Below are 16,185 nucleotides of genomic sequence, written 5' to 3' on the forward strand. Positions count from 1 at the left end.
GTCTTAGTGAATACCTCAAGTTTCTCCTGCTTTGCACAAATGGCCTCCGCTTCAAGTCCCCCCCCCCGCCAAGGTGAAGAGCCCCATTTTCTGCCATTCCCTTCCCCCAAGCTGACCTTCCTCTTCCCCTCCCCTCCGACACCAGTTACCTCAAGCAATTCTAGTCTGCCCCTGGCTGGAGGGCTCTGCATACCCCATGCATCCCTGCCCCACACAAACCAGCTCCTTGGCCGTCCAGCCCCAAGGGGGGAGCCATCCAGCACGTGCTGCCCAGATGTCTCCACAAGGGAAGGGGCCGGGGCCACAGATGCAAGCACCCCTCCTGTTTCCATGGCGGTCTGAGACTGCTGGAATGGGAAGGCCTGCCATGCCACGGGGCTTGGGGCTAGTTGGTACCAGTGAGCCCAGCAGAGGGCAAAGAAGAAAAGGTCAGCTGGGGACAGACGGCGGGGGAGGGGAGAAGCAATGAACAGAATGCAGCAGCCTCTTGCCCCTCTCAGCTCTGCAGGTGACAGAAGGCAGATATGGGGGGGCAGAGGCAAGTGGTGCAGGCCAGGAGAAAGCACTCCTGGATGCAGGGATGGCCATAAATGGGGGCCCCTTACCAAGAGCCCTAATTCTGACCCTGTGATTGTGGCGCTGCTGTAACGGTCGTAGGTAGGAGGACTGGTAGTAAATCCAATTTTTCAGTGCCAGCCTGGAATGGACCTCGGGCTCACCTGTGCTGAGGGAGAGGAGGCTTCGTGGGGAAGACTCGGCCTTCCCCTAATGCACATGCCCTGGAACTGGATTAGAGCCGGTTTCCGATGTAAAGCCAGGGAGCTGCTGGGAGGATGGACGGATCCTGATAAAGCTTCTTCCCCCTCCCCTTCTGGTAGATCTTGGATCAACCTTTACTGCGTGCTCAGCAAAGGGGAGCTGGGCTTCTACAAGGACTCCAAAGGCCGGGAATCTGGAAGCACCCACAGCAATGAGCCTCTGCTGAGCCTGCAAAGTGGCGGCGCGGAGGTGGCCAATGACTACAAGAAGAAGAAGAACGTACTGAAGATCAAGTGAGTCTCCTCCCAGGGGGAGGTGTGTCTGAGCCAAAGATGCAGACCCCATGGAGGGACTGGCAGGATTGCCAGGTGGGGACCAAAACTGCTCCCCTGTTGATGGGATTCTCCCTTGCAGGACCAACGACGGGGTTGAATTCCTCCTGCAAGCCAAGGATGAGGTACGGTCTTCCTCCCCCCCCCACCCCCAGGGCATGGTGGCCCCCCCCTCACAGACCTATAAGGACTCTTCCCTCCCCAGGAGGACATGAAGACCTGGCTGACGGCTCTGAGTTCATCTATTGCGGAGCACGGGGAGATCACCCGCTGGGGCCAGGCGCTGCTCACCACCTCCTCCACAGATGAAGGCCTCCCCAAGCGGGACACTGACAGAAGGGCCAGTACCTCTGGCAGGAAGAAATGAGGCAGCTGCCCGCCCTCAGCCCCCGCCCTTGAGGCTGGGAAGGACAAGCAGGCAGGCCAATGTAGCCTTGGTGTGTGGAGAAAACTTTGGGGTGGCTGAGGGACTGCCCAGCAGGAGCTCTGCCAAGAAGGAGGGATGGGGGGGGACAACCTCTGTGAAGCAGATGCTGGACTTGTGTGGCTGGACAAAGAGCTTCTGCCTGCCCCATCTCTTCTGACTGCTAGGAGCTGAGAGGTGCCCTCAGCCTGGGGACAGAGTTTTGCCTTCCCCGTGAATGGCAACAGGAGACCAGGTGCCCCCGGACTCCCCCCACTCCTTTTTTATCTGTCCTGGTAGCCAGACAGAAGGATCCGGTCCACAATTTGCTCCTCTGTTCAGTGGAGTTACTGCAGCTCCCCAGAGGGGTCCCACCGGTTGATGAGCGCTGAGCCCAGCCAGCAGGGAGGAAGCCAAGCGATGGCAGAGGGGATTCCAGAGGCCAAGGAGCCGCATGGAGGAGGAGCACCTCCTTCCGCTTCACATCTCTCAGAAATGGTGCTACTGTGGGTGCCAAGGATGGTGTGTATGTGTGGTTCTCAGAGCTTGCTGCAGGCCCTTCTCTGCACAGTCTCCTTACCCGCTCACCCCTCCCCCCCGCATTCAGCTCACCTAGGTCACTCATGCAAGAGAACATCGCACCCACACCGTCCTGGAGGAACGAGACGCTCTTCTGGGTTCAGCTGCCGCCTTCAGCCTGCCTTGGAGAAACTTTCACATCTGCTCCCCAGGCGATTGCCTTTGCCTCCCACTCTTTCAAAGGTGTGCTTGGATGCATGCTGGGTAAATCTCTGGGATAAAGCCCACAAAGGTGGCCTGGAGGGGGTGAAGGGCAGAAGCTCTTCCAAATGACCCTCCAGAATTTCAGCCAGCATCTCCGAGAAGTCTCCCACTTTGCTTGTCAACCGCACCTTGAGCACCGTGCTTGGCTCCTGGATCTTCCTGCTTTCCAGGATGAAGAAGGCCGAAGCGGAGAGTAGGCAGCTGCCCAAATGTGTGAAGGCCCCTTGTCCTTGTGAACAAGCCATAGTCACATCCCCGCTCTTGCTATGAGGGAGGGACTCACCAGATGTATTTATATGCAATAACACAACGGGAGGCCAGAGACTGACCAGCCAGCCTCAGCGTAGCCCATCCCAGCTGAGCAGTGAGAGCTTGCATGGGAGCAACCGGACCTTGACTCTAAAGCCCACCTCTGATGCCAAGTGTCCCAAGGGCTGCCCGGTTCCTGACTCCCACTGTCCCATTCGTCTGCCCATTGCAGCAAGGGGGGGGGCTGCTCAGAAGCAGGAATGCCTCTCCCGCTGGCCACGGAATCGTGCATGCAGTCCCTTTCTCTGCCTAGCCCTGAATGTTCCCCATGCTTGAAGCAGCATGTAAGGAAGAGCTTGGCCGTGGGCCTCTGGATGGAATCGTGCCAGGCGCAGGGAGCCATGGGGAAATTGCACTACGTTCAGTGGCTCTACTTGGAAATTGTACTTCCTTTCATGACATGCTAACGTGGATGTACACCTACAATCTATAAGATGCAAAAATAACTAGGGGATTTGAAATTAAATGTGTGTTGAGCCCAGAAGAAACCAGTTTAATTGCTGTGTGGCTCAGTCATCTTTTCCCAAGGCACTTTTCTTCCTCGGGAGCATGCTTCGTCAGCCAGGGCCAAGGGGCTAGTTGATCAGTTACTGCTTCCGGCGGTTGGGTGATACCCTCAGCCTGAGTTGGGGCCAAATTCAGCCTACTCTGGGCCTGATGTAGTTTCCACAGTGTTCTGCCCTGGATGGAGTTGGTGCAGCTTGTGTTGTTTTCCATCTTCTCGGGGAGCTTCCCTGGTTCAGAATTGTAACTTTTTTGTCTAGTATAAAGAAGGATCAATCAAAATTTGAACAATTGGGGTCACATCTTTTCTCTAATTGTAAATTTGAAGACACGGTTTTTCAAAGGCCAATTTGTAAAGTCACATGAGATCAAAAGGTGGGTTTCTCCACACACTCCGACAGCCTAATATTTGCAGTCATTTTGCAAAGGTGCCCTCTGCATATGCTCACCTGATGGCCAGGCACAGTTTGGCTGAAGTGTCCACAGAGCAGCTCATCTTCCTTGGATCCCTTGCACAAAAATGATGCGACTCTTTGGCAGCCTCCCAGGCTACAGCAATGGGGAAATGTACCAATAAAAGGAAACGGGGTGGTTCCAGACCCGGTTGAGCTGAAGGGTGGAACCCGGCTCCTTGTGAGACCCGTGTTAAGAGGGGGGAGTGTATCTATTTCCAGCCCACCTGAAGGCCAATGCCAAATCCTGGCACGGGGTTTCCAGGCGCTTCTGCTTTCTAAAACTTGCTCGGCTGTTTCTTTGTGCCTCTCCCGGAAGGCCTCTGGCCAGATGCGATGACTTTTGGCTCCCCACGTCTGTCTCAGCTCCCTGGCCTGCCTAGATTGTGTCACGCGAGTCAACTATTAGCATTCGTCCTGTAGACACGAATGGGGATCCGAGCGAGCAATAGCTCCGACACAGCAGGGTTCACCTGCTGCTAGGAAGCAACGGGCTTCCTTTAGTTAGCGTTTAACGTGTAAAATTCGTCCGCGGGTTTGATAAGCAGGTGCCGTTTGGAAGCGGAAAGGCCGCGCGTGTCGCTCCGAGACCACTGGCGGGACAAAGACTGCAAAAAATAACGGAGCAGGAGTCAAAGGAGCTGTTCGCTCCCTTCTGGGGAGTCGCGACCTTTCGCGCCCGGCCAGCGGCTGTTTTTGAAAGGCTTTCCCCTCCTCGGTGCGGAATTCATTCCCCGCAACGAAGCCTCGGTTTGCGTTTCTCGAGGCCCCCCGATCATCCCGCCTGAGCTCCTCCGCAGAAGCCCCTCCGCAGGCAAGTGCCGGGAGCAGCCCCACCGCAGGGACGGGCAGGGGGACGTGGCTTCAAAAACCCGCCCGTCTCTCCGGCAACGGCAGCGCCACCGAAGCCCGAGGAGGCGGCAGGACTACGACGCCCATCGGCCCCCGGGAGACTCGCCCAATCGGGAAGCCCCAGAGAAAGGCGTGGCTGCCGGGGGTCCAGGGAAGCCAATGGCCGACTGAAGGGCGGCCCGCGGCCAATGGGGTGCGGCTGGGCGGGGCTGCTCTGCGCTGGGATCCGGAAGCGGTCGGGATGGCGGCGAGCGGCGGCGCGCCCGGCGGGGCAGGCCTAGTGGAGCTGAACGTGGGCGGACGCAGGCGAGTGGCCGCGGCCCCGGGAGGGAGGGAGGCGGGGGGGGTCGGGCCGTGGCTCCTGCGTCCTTCACCCGCCTCCTCCTCCTCCTCCTCCTCCTCTCTCTTCCCGCAGGTTCTGCACCTCCCGCCAGACACTCGCCTGGGTGCCGGACTCCTTCTTCTCCAGGTGCCCGGGGGTGCGGGGGACGGGCGGGCGGGGCTCTCCTCCCCCCGCCTGCCCTGCCCGCGATCCTCACCGCCTCTCTCGCCCGCAGCCTGCTCAGCGGCCGTATCTCCTCGCTGCGGGACGAGACCGGCGCCGTGAGTGAGCCCTCCTCCCTGCTGCTAGGGGCGACCGGCGCCTCCCCGGGCCTTCGCCCGCAGGCTAGCCGCACCCTTCCCTTCCCTTCCTCCAGATCTTCATCGACCGGGACCCCGATCTCTTCGCCCCCATCCTCAACTTCCTCCGCTGCAAGGAACTGGACCTCAGGTAGGCGCCCAGCTGCTTCGGGAAGGGGCGTGGGCGCAGGGACCGCCGCCGCCGCTGCCGCCGCAGCCGCTTCACCGTTTCTCCGCCTTTTCTGCTCCACAGGGGGAGCGACGTCTCGCTGCTGCTGCACGAAGCCCAGTTCTACGGGATCACGCCTCTCAGTACGTGGCGGGGCTGGGGCTCTGGGACAGCTATCCTGGCCCCCCAAATACGAGTCTGTGGACCTCCCCCCTCCAGGACTCACCTGCCCTCTCTGCCTTGCTCTTCCTCGCAGTTCGACGCCTGCAGTTGCAAAAGGAATTGGAGCGGTCCTCTTGTGGAAGCGTCTTGTTTGAAGGCTATCTGCCCCCCCCTTCTGGTAGGGCTCGGGCCACTGGAGTCATGGGCTGTGGCTGTCTCCCTGTGGTCCAGCCAGCTCTCGCTCTCGTTTCCCTTGCAGTGTTTCCTGCCAAGCGGTGGAACCGCCACAGCATCACGGGGGGGCAGTTGACTGCCCGGCCGGGCAACCCCCTGGTGCGCCGGAGCAATACCATGCCCCCCAACCTTGGCGCAGGGCTTCTGGGGAGAGTGGAGGAGAGGAGCACGGCAGCCGGTGGGTGTCAGGAAGGGAAGGCAGACCTGAGAAGGGCAAGTGCTTAAGGCATGGAGGGTGGCTTGTGGGAAACACTCTCTAAATTTTGGAAACCAGCTGCCACACATCCGCATTGCACCCTCCCTCTAGGAGCCACAAATGATCCAGGCATGGTTCGTCTTATCTGTGGCCATCATAACTGGGTCGCTCTGGCTTACGCTCACTTCCTTATCTGCTACAGGTAAGTGCAGGGGGCACAGCTCAGCATGGGGGGTGAATGGGAAGAGACTGGGCTCCCTCTGCTTCCTGACTAATCTCTCGCCCTGTAGGGTAAAGGAGGCCTCTGGCTGGCAGCTGGCTTTCTGTAGCCCCCGGCTGGACTGGGTCATCGAGCGTGTGGCATTAAATGCCCGGGTGCTTGGTGGGTCCCTGGGTGATAGCGACAAAATGGTGGCTGCTGCCTCTTGCAGCGAAATCCTTCTATGGGCCCTTCAGCCTGATGGGAGCGGCACTGAGATTGGTGAGAAAACTACCCCCACATGCATCTTTAGTGATCTAAAATGCCTCTTGGATGAGGGGAGGCCAACTAGATTTCCTGGATGCTGGCCTTGCTTGGACTAAAGTAAAGGTTTGTCTTTCTGTGTAGAGGGATCAGACTAAAGGAGGTTGATAGGCAGCTGCCGGGAACCTCCCCCTTTGTTCTTCTGTGAACATCTCAAACCTGTTCCCAAAGCCCAGTTGGCTCTGGTCAGTGAGTCTTGCGCTCCCAGACCACTGAGGAGGACTTTTGAAGAAGACGAGGGGAACCTATAGATGGGGGGCTGCTGTCTCAACCACTGTTCCTGAGTTGGACAAGGAGGGGCAGGCACTCCAATTGGCCTCCTGACCCAGCAGGGAGTTGCTTGTGGGCTCTTTGGAGTCAGTGGATTCAGGAATCTCCTGAGCCATGGGCCCAATCCTGCAGCCTCTCCTGCTCTTCTCCCAGTTGCTTCTTTTGTTCTGTAGGAGTGTTCTGTTTAGGGGTCCCCCTAGAAGGTCTCTTCTTTGTTGGCAGCCAGCTTATTGCCACCAGCCATACAGGGAAGATTGGCGTCTGGAACGCAGTTACCAAACACTGGCAGGTAATAAAGCAGATCATTGGAGGAGGGGGGAGAAGGAGGATTCCCAGTAGAGTTGGGGAGGTGGCCTTTTCCAAGGAGTTGTATAGTAGCTGCAGCTTTGGGATTAATTAAATACAGCTTGGAATGGGGTGGGGGTGGGAGCAGCTGCTGTTGAGATCTTTCAGTCTGACCTGTGGCAGCTAAACTATACTTGAAGATTCTCCCCCCTTTTGAAGATGGGGACAAAAGTTGCTTGACTCCACTTCTCTGGTTCTTAATCAGCTCTTCAGGATGGTCCAAAGATCATAACAAAATTTTAAATAGGTCGTCTACCAGTTCCTGTAGCACTCTGGAATGTAATTCATCTGGCCACGAAGGTTTAAGCTTGTTCACTCTCCATGGGTGTTCTCTAACTGCATTTTATCCGAGTCACTGGGTGGAATATGTCCCGAGGAGGAGGAGGAGGAGGAGGAGGAGGAGGAGGAGGAGGAGGAGGAGGAGGAGGAGGAGGAGGAGGAGGAGGAGGAGGAGATTAGATTTGATTCCAGTTGGGGTTGATTGGCTCTGCCTTTCCTTAGTAGGGCATTTTGTCCTGTTTGTGGAACAGCTTGAGCATTAGTGCATTAGTGAGCAGCTCTTTTCATTTAAAACATTTGTGAAAAGTCTTTGGTTCCTTGAAGTCTTCCTGTTAATCTCAGCTGATGGAGTTTCTTAGTTCAAGATCCACTTCAATTCTCATAGCAGGTAATTTTCCAGTTCTTGGAGGCTGTGACCTCCGGTTCCCTGATGCCCCCTGTTTCTCACCAGCTGCTCCACTTCCACAGACTCAAGATGTGGTTCCCATCAACAGCCATGATGTCGCGGGCTCCTTCCTGCTCCTGGGCTGCCACAATGGCTCCATCCATTATGTTGGTGAGTCCCAGCCAGCTGTCCCAGCATGGCTACTGTGGCTCTCTCTTGCCAACTGCCCTTCTCACCTGCCAGCTGTTTCCCACAGATGTTCAGAAGTTCCCCCTGCGCATGAAGGACAATGACCTCCTGGTGACCGAGCTATACCGTGACCCTGCGGAGGATGCTATCACTGCCCTCAGTGTCCACCTCACTCCCAAGAGCAGTAAGGGCTCACCCTGGGGGGAATTACCAAGCAGAATTGGGCACATGAGCCTGGCTCTTCTGCCCAGCCTTTCCCAGATCCCGGTTAGGCTTCGCCTCCCTTCTGGGCTGGGGCTGGCCTTCCTTGGCTGCAGCAGGTTTGTTTGCCTCCAATCCTCTGCTTCCGTGTGTAGGCCACAGCGGAAATTGGATTGAAATTGCCTATGGCACCAGTTCAGGGATGGTACGAGTGATTGTCCAGCACCCAGAGACGGTGGGCTCAGGGCCCCAGCTCTTCCAGACCTTTGCTGTTCATCGTAGCCCTGTCACCAAGGTGATGCTCTCGGAGAAGCACCTTATCTCAGGTAGTGGCTTTGAGGAGGAGGGGCAGATGGGTGAGGCCAGCCAAGGGTCCTATCCCTCCCTCCCTCCCTCATTTTTTCTGCCTATCCCTTAGTCTGTGCTGATAGCCACATACGGACGTGGACGGTGACTCGATTCCGTGGGATGATTTCTACGCAACCAGGCTCCACCCCGTTGGCTTCCTTCAAGATTCTGGCTCTGGACTCGGTGGATGGGCAGGGGGGCTGCAGTGCGGGCACAGATATTGGTAGGGACATCTGGGGTCCAAGGGTGGGGCTTGTGGCATCTGGGCCCTGGGGCCCCACCTGCTTCCTCCTCTCTCCCATCCAGGGCCTTTTGGCGAGCGTGATGACCAACAGGTGTTCCTCCAGAAGGTGGTTCCAGATGCCAGCAAGCTGTATGTGCGCCTCTCCTCTACTGGAAAGAGGTGGGTCTGCAGGGGGCCAAGCTCCAGTAGGTAAAGCCTGAGGCAGGTGGCTGGTCTCCTTGAATTTAGCCCTGCTTTTGCCTTTGGCAAGCCAAAGGTGGTCAGTAGCACATCCAGCTTCACAAATGGGGCTGGTGATTTGTGCTTGGCTATTTTTATCTCATTGGTGCATCTCTCTTCCCCGCAGGATATGCCAGGTGTGCTCAGTTGACAGTTCATTCATCACGGCCTTCCTGGTCCAGGAGTGTGAGGGCTCCAGCCGCATTGGCTCCCGTCCACGCCGTTACCTCTTTACTGGCCACAGCAATGGCAGCCTCCAGATGTGGGACCTCACCACCGCAATGGAGATGAGGGACCACCCCCCAGGTGCAAGGACTGGGCTTGGCAGGGGAGATAACCTGGGAGGGACAACCAGGGGCTCTGCAGTGGGCGTGGGCAGACGCCCCCCCCCCCAAGAGGGAGTCCCTACTGTCTTCTGCTGTTCGCTATGTTGTTTCTGGGTCTTGGGTAAGCTCTGAGCACATCCTGTCTCTGCGCTGGGCTTTGGGTTGTCTTTCCGTATCTGCCCTCTTGGCAGACTCCAATCTCTGCTACTGCCTTTCCTCCTCCTCCTCCCATCTTGCAGATTGTGGTGGTCTCTCAGAAGAAGAGCTGCTGTCTGAGTTGGGGCAATGTGACCTGGCCCTTACCCACACCTTGGAAACAAGTCCTACAGGGTCTTTCACTCTGACCAGTACTTCTGGCATCAGGTACAGATGTGTGTGTGTGCGTGCACAGCTGATGGGGCAGATAATTGAAAGGGAACCCACCAGGCTCTCCTCTCAGAGAGTCAGCAACTCCAGATATGCAAGTCTGCAAGGAAGAGGATTGACTTAACCGAATCCCCAGCTTCCTTGCCTTTGACAGGCCTTAGTCTGTTGCTCAATGGGATTGAGCTCTTCTCTTCCCCTAGATGGCATGTAATGAGGTTGTGGTTCTCCTAGCCGCCCCCAGAATCAAGACACCAGTGGGACCTGCGAGAAGCCATTGAAAGCTTCCCCAGCCAGGTTGGACTTCCAACGAGGAGACCACCACCGACAACAACTGTGCGGGAACTTCTTGGACCGATCTGCCGAGGGCCAGTGGGTCAGCCACTCTCAGGATGGGCTCTCTGCTAGCCTTCTGAGCCAAAGATCGCTCACTCTCCATCCTGTCCCCCTGGGGCCCACCCTCCCCCTAGCCCCATCTAGAGTGCCACTCAGTGAAACCTCTTTTTGACCTCTTGCTGTTTTTGGGGAGCAAGGGAGCCACCGGTGATTCCTGCTGCTGCATTCCCCCTCTTGCAGCTCCTGTGGCCTGGAGCTCTGGAGTGGCGCCTGCTGTGGAGCTGCCGTCCCGCCTCCTTCAGGGCGCAGAACTTCCTCCCCATAACTGTGTCCCAAGCCCTTTCCAAGCCTCTCAGGGCCTTAATCCTCTGGCAGGGTTGTTTTTTCTCCTGTGTGGTGCTCAAAAGCCGCTTGCATTAGGTCAGTGGTTCTCAACCTTTCTAATGCCGCGACCCCATAATACAGTTCCCCATGTTGTGGTGACCCCCAACCACTTATACATCACCAGGTGCCAGGGGGCGTGGCCAAAGAAAAGGGGTAAAAAATGGCGGACAGCCTTGTTTGGCGACCCCCGTGAAATGGTCGTTCGACCCCAAATGGGGTCCCGACCCACAGGTTGAGAACCACTGCATTAGGTAGTAACACGTGGCCTCTGCAAGGTTGCCCCCTCCCTCCTGCTTGTGAAAACCAAAGATATTTATGAGTAATAGCCACACACCCCCTTCAACTGCCTTAGCTGACTGGTTTCTCTTCCCTTCCTCTGGTAGATAAGCAGCAATAAATACACCTGGAAAGATGTTTCTGACAACCTCTGGAGTCTTATTGGGATTTGCTGGGGGGCAAACCTTTCCAGCACTTTGTAGAACCACTTTGTAGGTTGAGGTCAAAGGAGCCCAACAATCCAAGTTCTGGTTTTGGCCAAGCAGACTGGGGAGCAGGGGGGTGAGAGGCAAGACCTCTAGAAGGCAGAGCCAGGGACAGCAGATGGGGCAAGGTCAAGTCTAGTGAGGGAGGACCGCGGTTGGGAAGAATCTCTTCCTGTGGTAGATGGAGGCCCTGGGGCTCTTCGGATGGGAGTGGAGCTGAGGATCTTGCTCACCCCCCCTCTGTCGGATTTGGATGACCGGTTTCCATTGGTGCAGGAAATGTACCTGCCCTTCTGCAAGTGTTGCAGGTCCGGCCATTCCTCCTATTTGTGTTCTGCTTTTGGCTCCTTTGTGTTGGACTGTTCCTTGCAGCCCGTCGGATGGTCTGAGGAGATGAAGAGGCAGTTGGGTGGGGGCTTAGGGACTTACCTGCTGTGGGCCAGCTGCTTGCTCACTTGCCTTTGGGGGCACCAGAGATGCTGTCTTCCGACTGTTGGGGCTAAAGTTGGGGGTGGGGAGCTTGGGAGAAGGCTGGAGGGGCTCAGCCGGTCTATGGGATCTCCCCTGCTGGGCAGCTCCTTCAAGTAGTTGCCTAGTAACAGCCTCTGGGCCATGCTAAGGGGGGGAAGGAGAGTACCAAAGAAGCTTCAGCCGACTGCAGAGGGGGGGGGGTGAGCAGCCAGGGCTCATTCCACGCCTCTCCACTCGCTCCTTGCCAGTTGTGTGCTGGGCAAGGCTGGCACTGCCAAGGATGGAGGAGCAGAGGTGCAGCCAGCGGGGAAGAGCAGGCAGGCAGTTGGCCAATAGTCCCGACCGGCGAGCATAAGCAGTGGTGGAAGCTCTCCCCCGCCCCCGTGCAACATGCTGCCGGTCCCCGCCTGCTTCCCCCGCCAGACAGGGTGGCTGGCAATTGGGCCGAAAATAAGATGATCCAGGTCAGGTGCCTGCTCTGTTGACCTCTGTGTCATCTCTGACAAAAAAATGTGCCGACTGAAAATGTGCCCTGAAGAAAAGTGATTCAGGGATTTCTGCCAAGGAGCGATTCCATCCAGGTAAGGCCAGTGCTCATTTCCATATGCTCACCTGAGCCCCCAGTGACCAATCGACCAAGGACTACCCGCTCCCATCCCACCATGTTTGCCTCCAAACCCTCTGCAGACTCTGAGACAGGTGGAGAACAAATTTAAAAAAGATTCCCAGATACACATGAAAACAAAGAACTTTCCTGACTCCCTCTGCAAATCCCAGCCCTATCTACATATCACAAACAGATTAAAACAAAGCAACAATCCCAGAATATTTCCATATTGAAGTAGTCAGTTGGTCTGTTCCTGAGTGCACAAGGCTCTTTCCGAAGGTAAAAGAGGAGAGAACTCAGGACAACCAAAGAAGAAACCAAGGAAGGCAAGGAACACAAAGCAAGGGTGGGTTGCTAAGGATCTTGTGCCAAAGGCGCTTCCTGGAGACCAGGACTGTGGACTGGGAGGTTGATGGGGGCTTTGGTCTCACTGCCCAGGTTCCAGCAGACAGAGACAGATCTGAGTCCGTGTCCAGAGGAGACCTGGTTGAGTTGCAGGAGGTGCCCATGGATGGGATTCTCCCCAACCCTGTCTTGATGCAGTATGTGGTAAGTGACTCGATCAGAAGAGCCTCAGCTCCTGGGATGGAGCTCCTGAGCTACACGAGGGCCTGTCCTGCTCCCACATGGCAGGGTGGCCCAGTTCCCAAATGCAGCAATAGGAACAGATGGCTCGCTCGCTGGGTCAGCAGCTCAGGAGTTTTATAGCAGTCCTCTGAAATTTGGGTAGGAAAAGGAAACTCCTGGAAGCGGAGCTCTGGCTTCCCAGCAGCTCAGGAGAAGGAGCACCCTGCTCGGCCTCAAGAGAAGCAGAAGTCTCCAGGTGCTCTGCCAGAGAGGAAAGGACATGCTGGACATATGAACAAATTGTCCAGCTCTGCACCCTCTTGAGAGTCCTGGCTCCAGTTCTGGGCATCCCAGTTCAAAAAGAAGCCTATAGATTGGAGCAAGGTCAGAGGAGGAAGGGGCCTGGCAGAGTGAGGGGAAAAGGGGGGTTTCTCCCCCTGGCAGCTGGCCTGAGCGTAGTCTATCTCAGTATGCAGTGATTAAATGGTTCTTTTGCATGTGTTTAATTTCTTGGTTTCTTAAATCTTAGTAACCATATTAGTCTGTAGCTGAAGAAATAGCAGGCTTGTGACACTTCAAAAGTATACAAAGGTATCCAAATTATACTAGAGGGCAAGAAACAGCATTTTTCTAAGGATACTAGTGATAATCTGATTTATTCTCATAAAGAGATTGCCCCTTGCTTGCTTGTTTGCATCTCGTGTCAGAAAATTCTTTCTTAGTTAATTCCACAACTACCAATGTATTTCAATGGGGTGGGTTGGCCTGCTCCACTGAGTTGCCCGGTCTGTGGCCAGCAAGTGCCAGCTGGAAGAGGGAGCAGCTGTAGCAGGGCCAGGGTGTCACTGGATGCCACCTGGGCTTTCACCCAGCTTTGCCCCTTCCAGCAAAGGGGCATCACCAAAGGGGGCTTTGCCACTGCCAAGTCCTGCCTGGATGGTGTCTGTCTACTCTGGGCATGGTTTTTGCCTGCCCTAGCATAGCTGCCAGCTGCTATGGCTATCTACCCAGGGTATGCCCCATCTCCCTTGTGTGCAGTGGGGAGGTTGATCAGAGCAACTACCAGCACCAGTCAACTTTTCTTTGCCTCCTGTGGGACGTCTCCCCTCTTCTTGGCTTTCACCTTTCCTGCAAGGGGAGAAACAGTGCAGACTATGGGATTGAGCAAAACAGGCACCCCATTTTGTCTCCGCCTTTTCCAGTGATCATCAGCTGAGGCCAACTTCTAGATCTTTGCATTTTGTTCTCAGAGCAGCCTCAGCGTCCTCCCTTGGTGATCCTATTCTGGGCCAAACAAGGAGAGGCCTGTAATTTTCTAACAAACATGCTGTAGTTGTGCAATTTTATATGCAACCAAATTTGAAATAATCACAAGGAAATATTTATGGACACCAGGCACAGTTGTGCTCCTGTTTTGCTGCTGCTGAGTCTATGTAACTGAGTCCTTGATGGGGTGGGGAGGGTCCGGGGAGGGGTTGTTCCTCGAGGCCTCAGTATTTTCTCACTATGCTGCTGTTCTCCATTGGTGGGAATAAACATTTCCACCATGGGAAGGTAGCCCTTGTGCAGCAAAACTAGGTGGACCAGCTGCCTTTCTCCATTTATGTCATAATCCTGGGCTGTGCTTGTCACAATGGGAGACAGGAAAAGCTCATTGGCTGCACAAGTGGGAAAGGTCCTCCTTTGCTTCAAGACGGTGAGCGGCATTTCTCTGCCCCAAACAGCTTAGCAGAGAGAGCATGATGGACAGAACCTGACTTGCCGCCCTTGATGGCCAAAATTCTGGAATGTTAGAAGAGCATCTCTTCTCCAAGACAGTGTCCTCTGTCCAGGGAATTGCTCTCCCAAAACAGCTGCCTCCCTGGAAAGAAGTCTTCTGTTCATCTTCCAGGCCCTGGCCAGAAAGGCAGCTGTCTGGCCAGGCTAGGGCTTCGGGTCTCTTTAAACAAGGGGCCAGACCCAGGCCCACATCAAATGAAAGCAGGGGGCCTTTAGCAATTGGTGCAAAGTAAGAGACTCTGGGTGTACACTTGCCTGCTTTAGAAGTTACAATGCAAGGCATTCAGCAGACCGGTTTGAGCAAACTTCATTACTTCCCTTCATCACACAGATAAGAAATTATCCTCAGCTATCCTCTCAGCACCCGGGGGAGGCACCCTGGCTATTCTGGTGATCCAGGAGAGTGAAAATGGAAGGGGGGGGATCCTTCCTCCCCCAATCCAGGAAAAGCGCCAGGTGGCGGTGCCTCCCCTCAGAAGGAAGGAGCAACTGGAGGCTGCAGAGCTCCTGGGGAGATCGAAGGGCTCACAAAGAGGGCACCAGAGGGCACCAAAGGCGGGCTCACTAGCACACAGGCACTGGACACTTCTCTGGCTGCTTGCAGGTATCGGTGGAGCGGCCAGAAATGCGGAGAAGCGGACAGGAAGCAATCTAGGGCAGGAGAGGGGAGTGGGCATCTGCCCCATGTGCCCCACACCCACTTACCTTGCAGCCAGGCCTCTCCTCACTGGCCCACTGCTTCTGCAGCGTCCTCTGCAGCCAGGCCTGTATTTCGCAGTCAGAGGCCTTTCCAAGAAGGCCATTGCAGCCGCGAATGGAGCTATGGATTCAATCCATAGCTTAGTTCTGCAAGAGATCTGCAGCTGAGGACTGAGCTATGGACTGAATCCATAGCTCGGTACTCATCTGCAGAGGCCTTCCGGAAAGGCTTGACTGCAAAATGCAGGCTGGAATGCAGCTGCAGCATGAATCTGCTCCTTCAGCCCAAGAAGAAGTGGGCCGGCTGGGTGGGGTTGTCGATGCCGGAGGGGAGTAAAACATCCCCCAAAAGTAAGACCTGGTGTCTCTTTTGGAGGCAAAAAAAAAAAAAAAGAGAGCCAGTCTTATTTTCCGGGAAACACGGGTAGTGACTGAGGGCCTCTTTTCTTCCCCTTTCTGAAACTAGGGAGCAGCCTTAGCCTTTTTCCAGGCTACTCCTGTCCTCCATGATTTCTGAAAGATCCCAGAAAGAGCTCTGAGGTGATGACCTTCAAGACTCTCAGATGCAACTGATCTGGCCCTGCAGGCTTCCAGCTGTTCATGATAGGCTGGTGCTCCATAATTATCCCTTTCGTTAGCCCGAGTTCAGTCATCTTTGCTTTTTAGATCCATTTGAATGCAGTTCATCTTTTGAGAGAAGACCGCAAGATAGATATTGAGGAACATTGCCCTCTCCCTGTCCCATCACTTGTTCTTGTCTTGGCAGCCTTTTCCCATAGTAGACCCATCTTTGCCTTTTTCCAGTTAGATTTGCCTGCTTTGGGACGCTTCTGCACAACTGTAATAATGTGCTTACTCTGGTCCCAGAGATAAGAGGCAATATCTGGTCTGTTGGTAGAAAATCACTGCTCTCAATAAGCTCTGGAAAGAGCCGAGTATTGATGTTGTGGTCCCAGAGGATGATGTGGAATCTGAAAAATATGTCAGGTGTTTTTTACATTCTAGTCATAGGACGATCAGCCTTTCAAGATCCTCTGGATCACCCTTGCTCAAATCTGATCACCTGAAGAAATCGGTCCCAGGGAAGGGCATGGCTGCAGTATGCCACACAGCCTTCGTTTAGTGCTGATGGGAAGGAAAACTTTGGGCAAGCCTGGCTGGCCTTTGTGAGTTGGGCTTTCCCCCATCCAAACAGCTGTCAAGAATGGCCATACAGGGGCTCAAGCAAATGACATAGGAGCTCTGCAAAGAGAAAAGAGCCTCCTGGAAACAGCCATTCTGACCGTCCTGGAGGTGAGGGAATTGTCGGAGGTGAGTGGAGTGGCAGAGAACAGAGCTGTCAAGTTTTTACAAGGAATTACACTTGTCGCTAAGCTGTTACGTGAGGGTGTT

General features: G+C 55.3%; 2 protein-coding genes and 1 long non-coding RNA gene across 9 annotated transcripts in view; 2 read left to right on the top strand and 1 right to left on the bottom strand.

The window, feature by feature from the left end:
• Positions 1-3,378, top strand: part of SPTBN4 (spectrin beta, non-erythrocytic 4) — a 33,870-nt gene extending 30,492 nt beyond the window's left edge. For all 3 annotated transcript variants that reach the window (XM_039361826.1, XM_039361827.1, XM_039361828.1), the window contains 3 exons: positions 879-1,052; positions 1,174-1,216; positions 1,297-3,378. In XM_039361826.1, coding sequence (XP_039217760.1) covers positions 879-1,052; positions 1,174-1,216; positions 1,297-1,458 — 379 coding nt within the window. In that variant the 3' untranslated portion in view covers positions 1,459-3,378. The remainder of the gene's footprint in view (positions 1-878; positions 1,053-1,173; positions 1,217-1,296) is intronic.
• LOC120316391 lies at positions 2,289-4,463 on the bottom strand. Its single transcript, XR_005558944.1, has 2 exons — positions 3,540-4,463; positions 2,289-3,346 (listed from the first exon to the last, which is right to left on the bottom strand). It is a non-coding gene; the product is annotated as an uncharacterized LOC120316391 (long non-coding RNA).
• Positions 4,464-4,572: 109 nt separating this feature from the next.
• On the top strand, positions 4,573-10,311 carry SHKBP1 (SH3KBP1 binding protein 1). 5 transcript variants are annotated; one of them, XM_039361847.1, is made up of 18 exons: positions 4,573-4,700; positions 4,810-4,863; positions 4,952-4,997; positions 5,093-5,166; positions 5,269-5,327; positions 5,441-5,524; positions 5,606-5,758; positions 5,888-5,978; positions 6,067-6,257; positions 6,743-6,858; positions 7,662-7,749; positions 7,835-7,951; positions 8,124-8,294; positions 8,387-8,539; positions 8,623-8,719; positions 8,907-9,085; positions 9,345-9,468; positions 9,703-10,311. In XM_039361847.1, the coding sequence occupies exons 1-18, from the start codon at positions 4,636-4,638 to the stop codon at positions 9,974-9,976; spliced, it is 2,136 nt and encodes a 711-aa protein (XP_039217781.1). In that variant the 5' UTR covers positions 4,573-4,635; the 3' UTR covers positions 9,977-10,311. The 5 variants fall into 5 exon arrangements, with proteins under 5 accessions (XP_039217781.1, XP_039217780.1, XP_039217784.1 ...); XM_039361846.1 differs by having other exon boundaries at positions 5,441-5,758; XM_039361850.1 differs by having other exon boundaries at positions 5,441-5,758; positions 9,672-9,814.
• The last annotated feature ends 5,874 nt before the right edge of the window (positions 10,312-16,185 follow it).

This window comes from Crotalus tigris, unplaced genomic scaffold, assembly GCF_016545835.1.
Source record: "Crotalus tigris isolate CLP2741 ecotype Arizona unplaced genomic scaffold, ASM1654583v1 scf7180000019364.2947544272:3078424, whole genome shotgun sequence".
Taxonomy (NCBI): domain Eukaryota; kingdom Metazoa; phylum Chordata; class Lepidosauria; order Squamata; family Viperidae; genus Crotalus; species Crotalus tigris.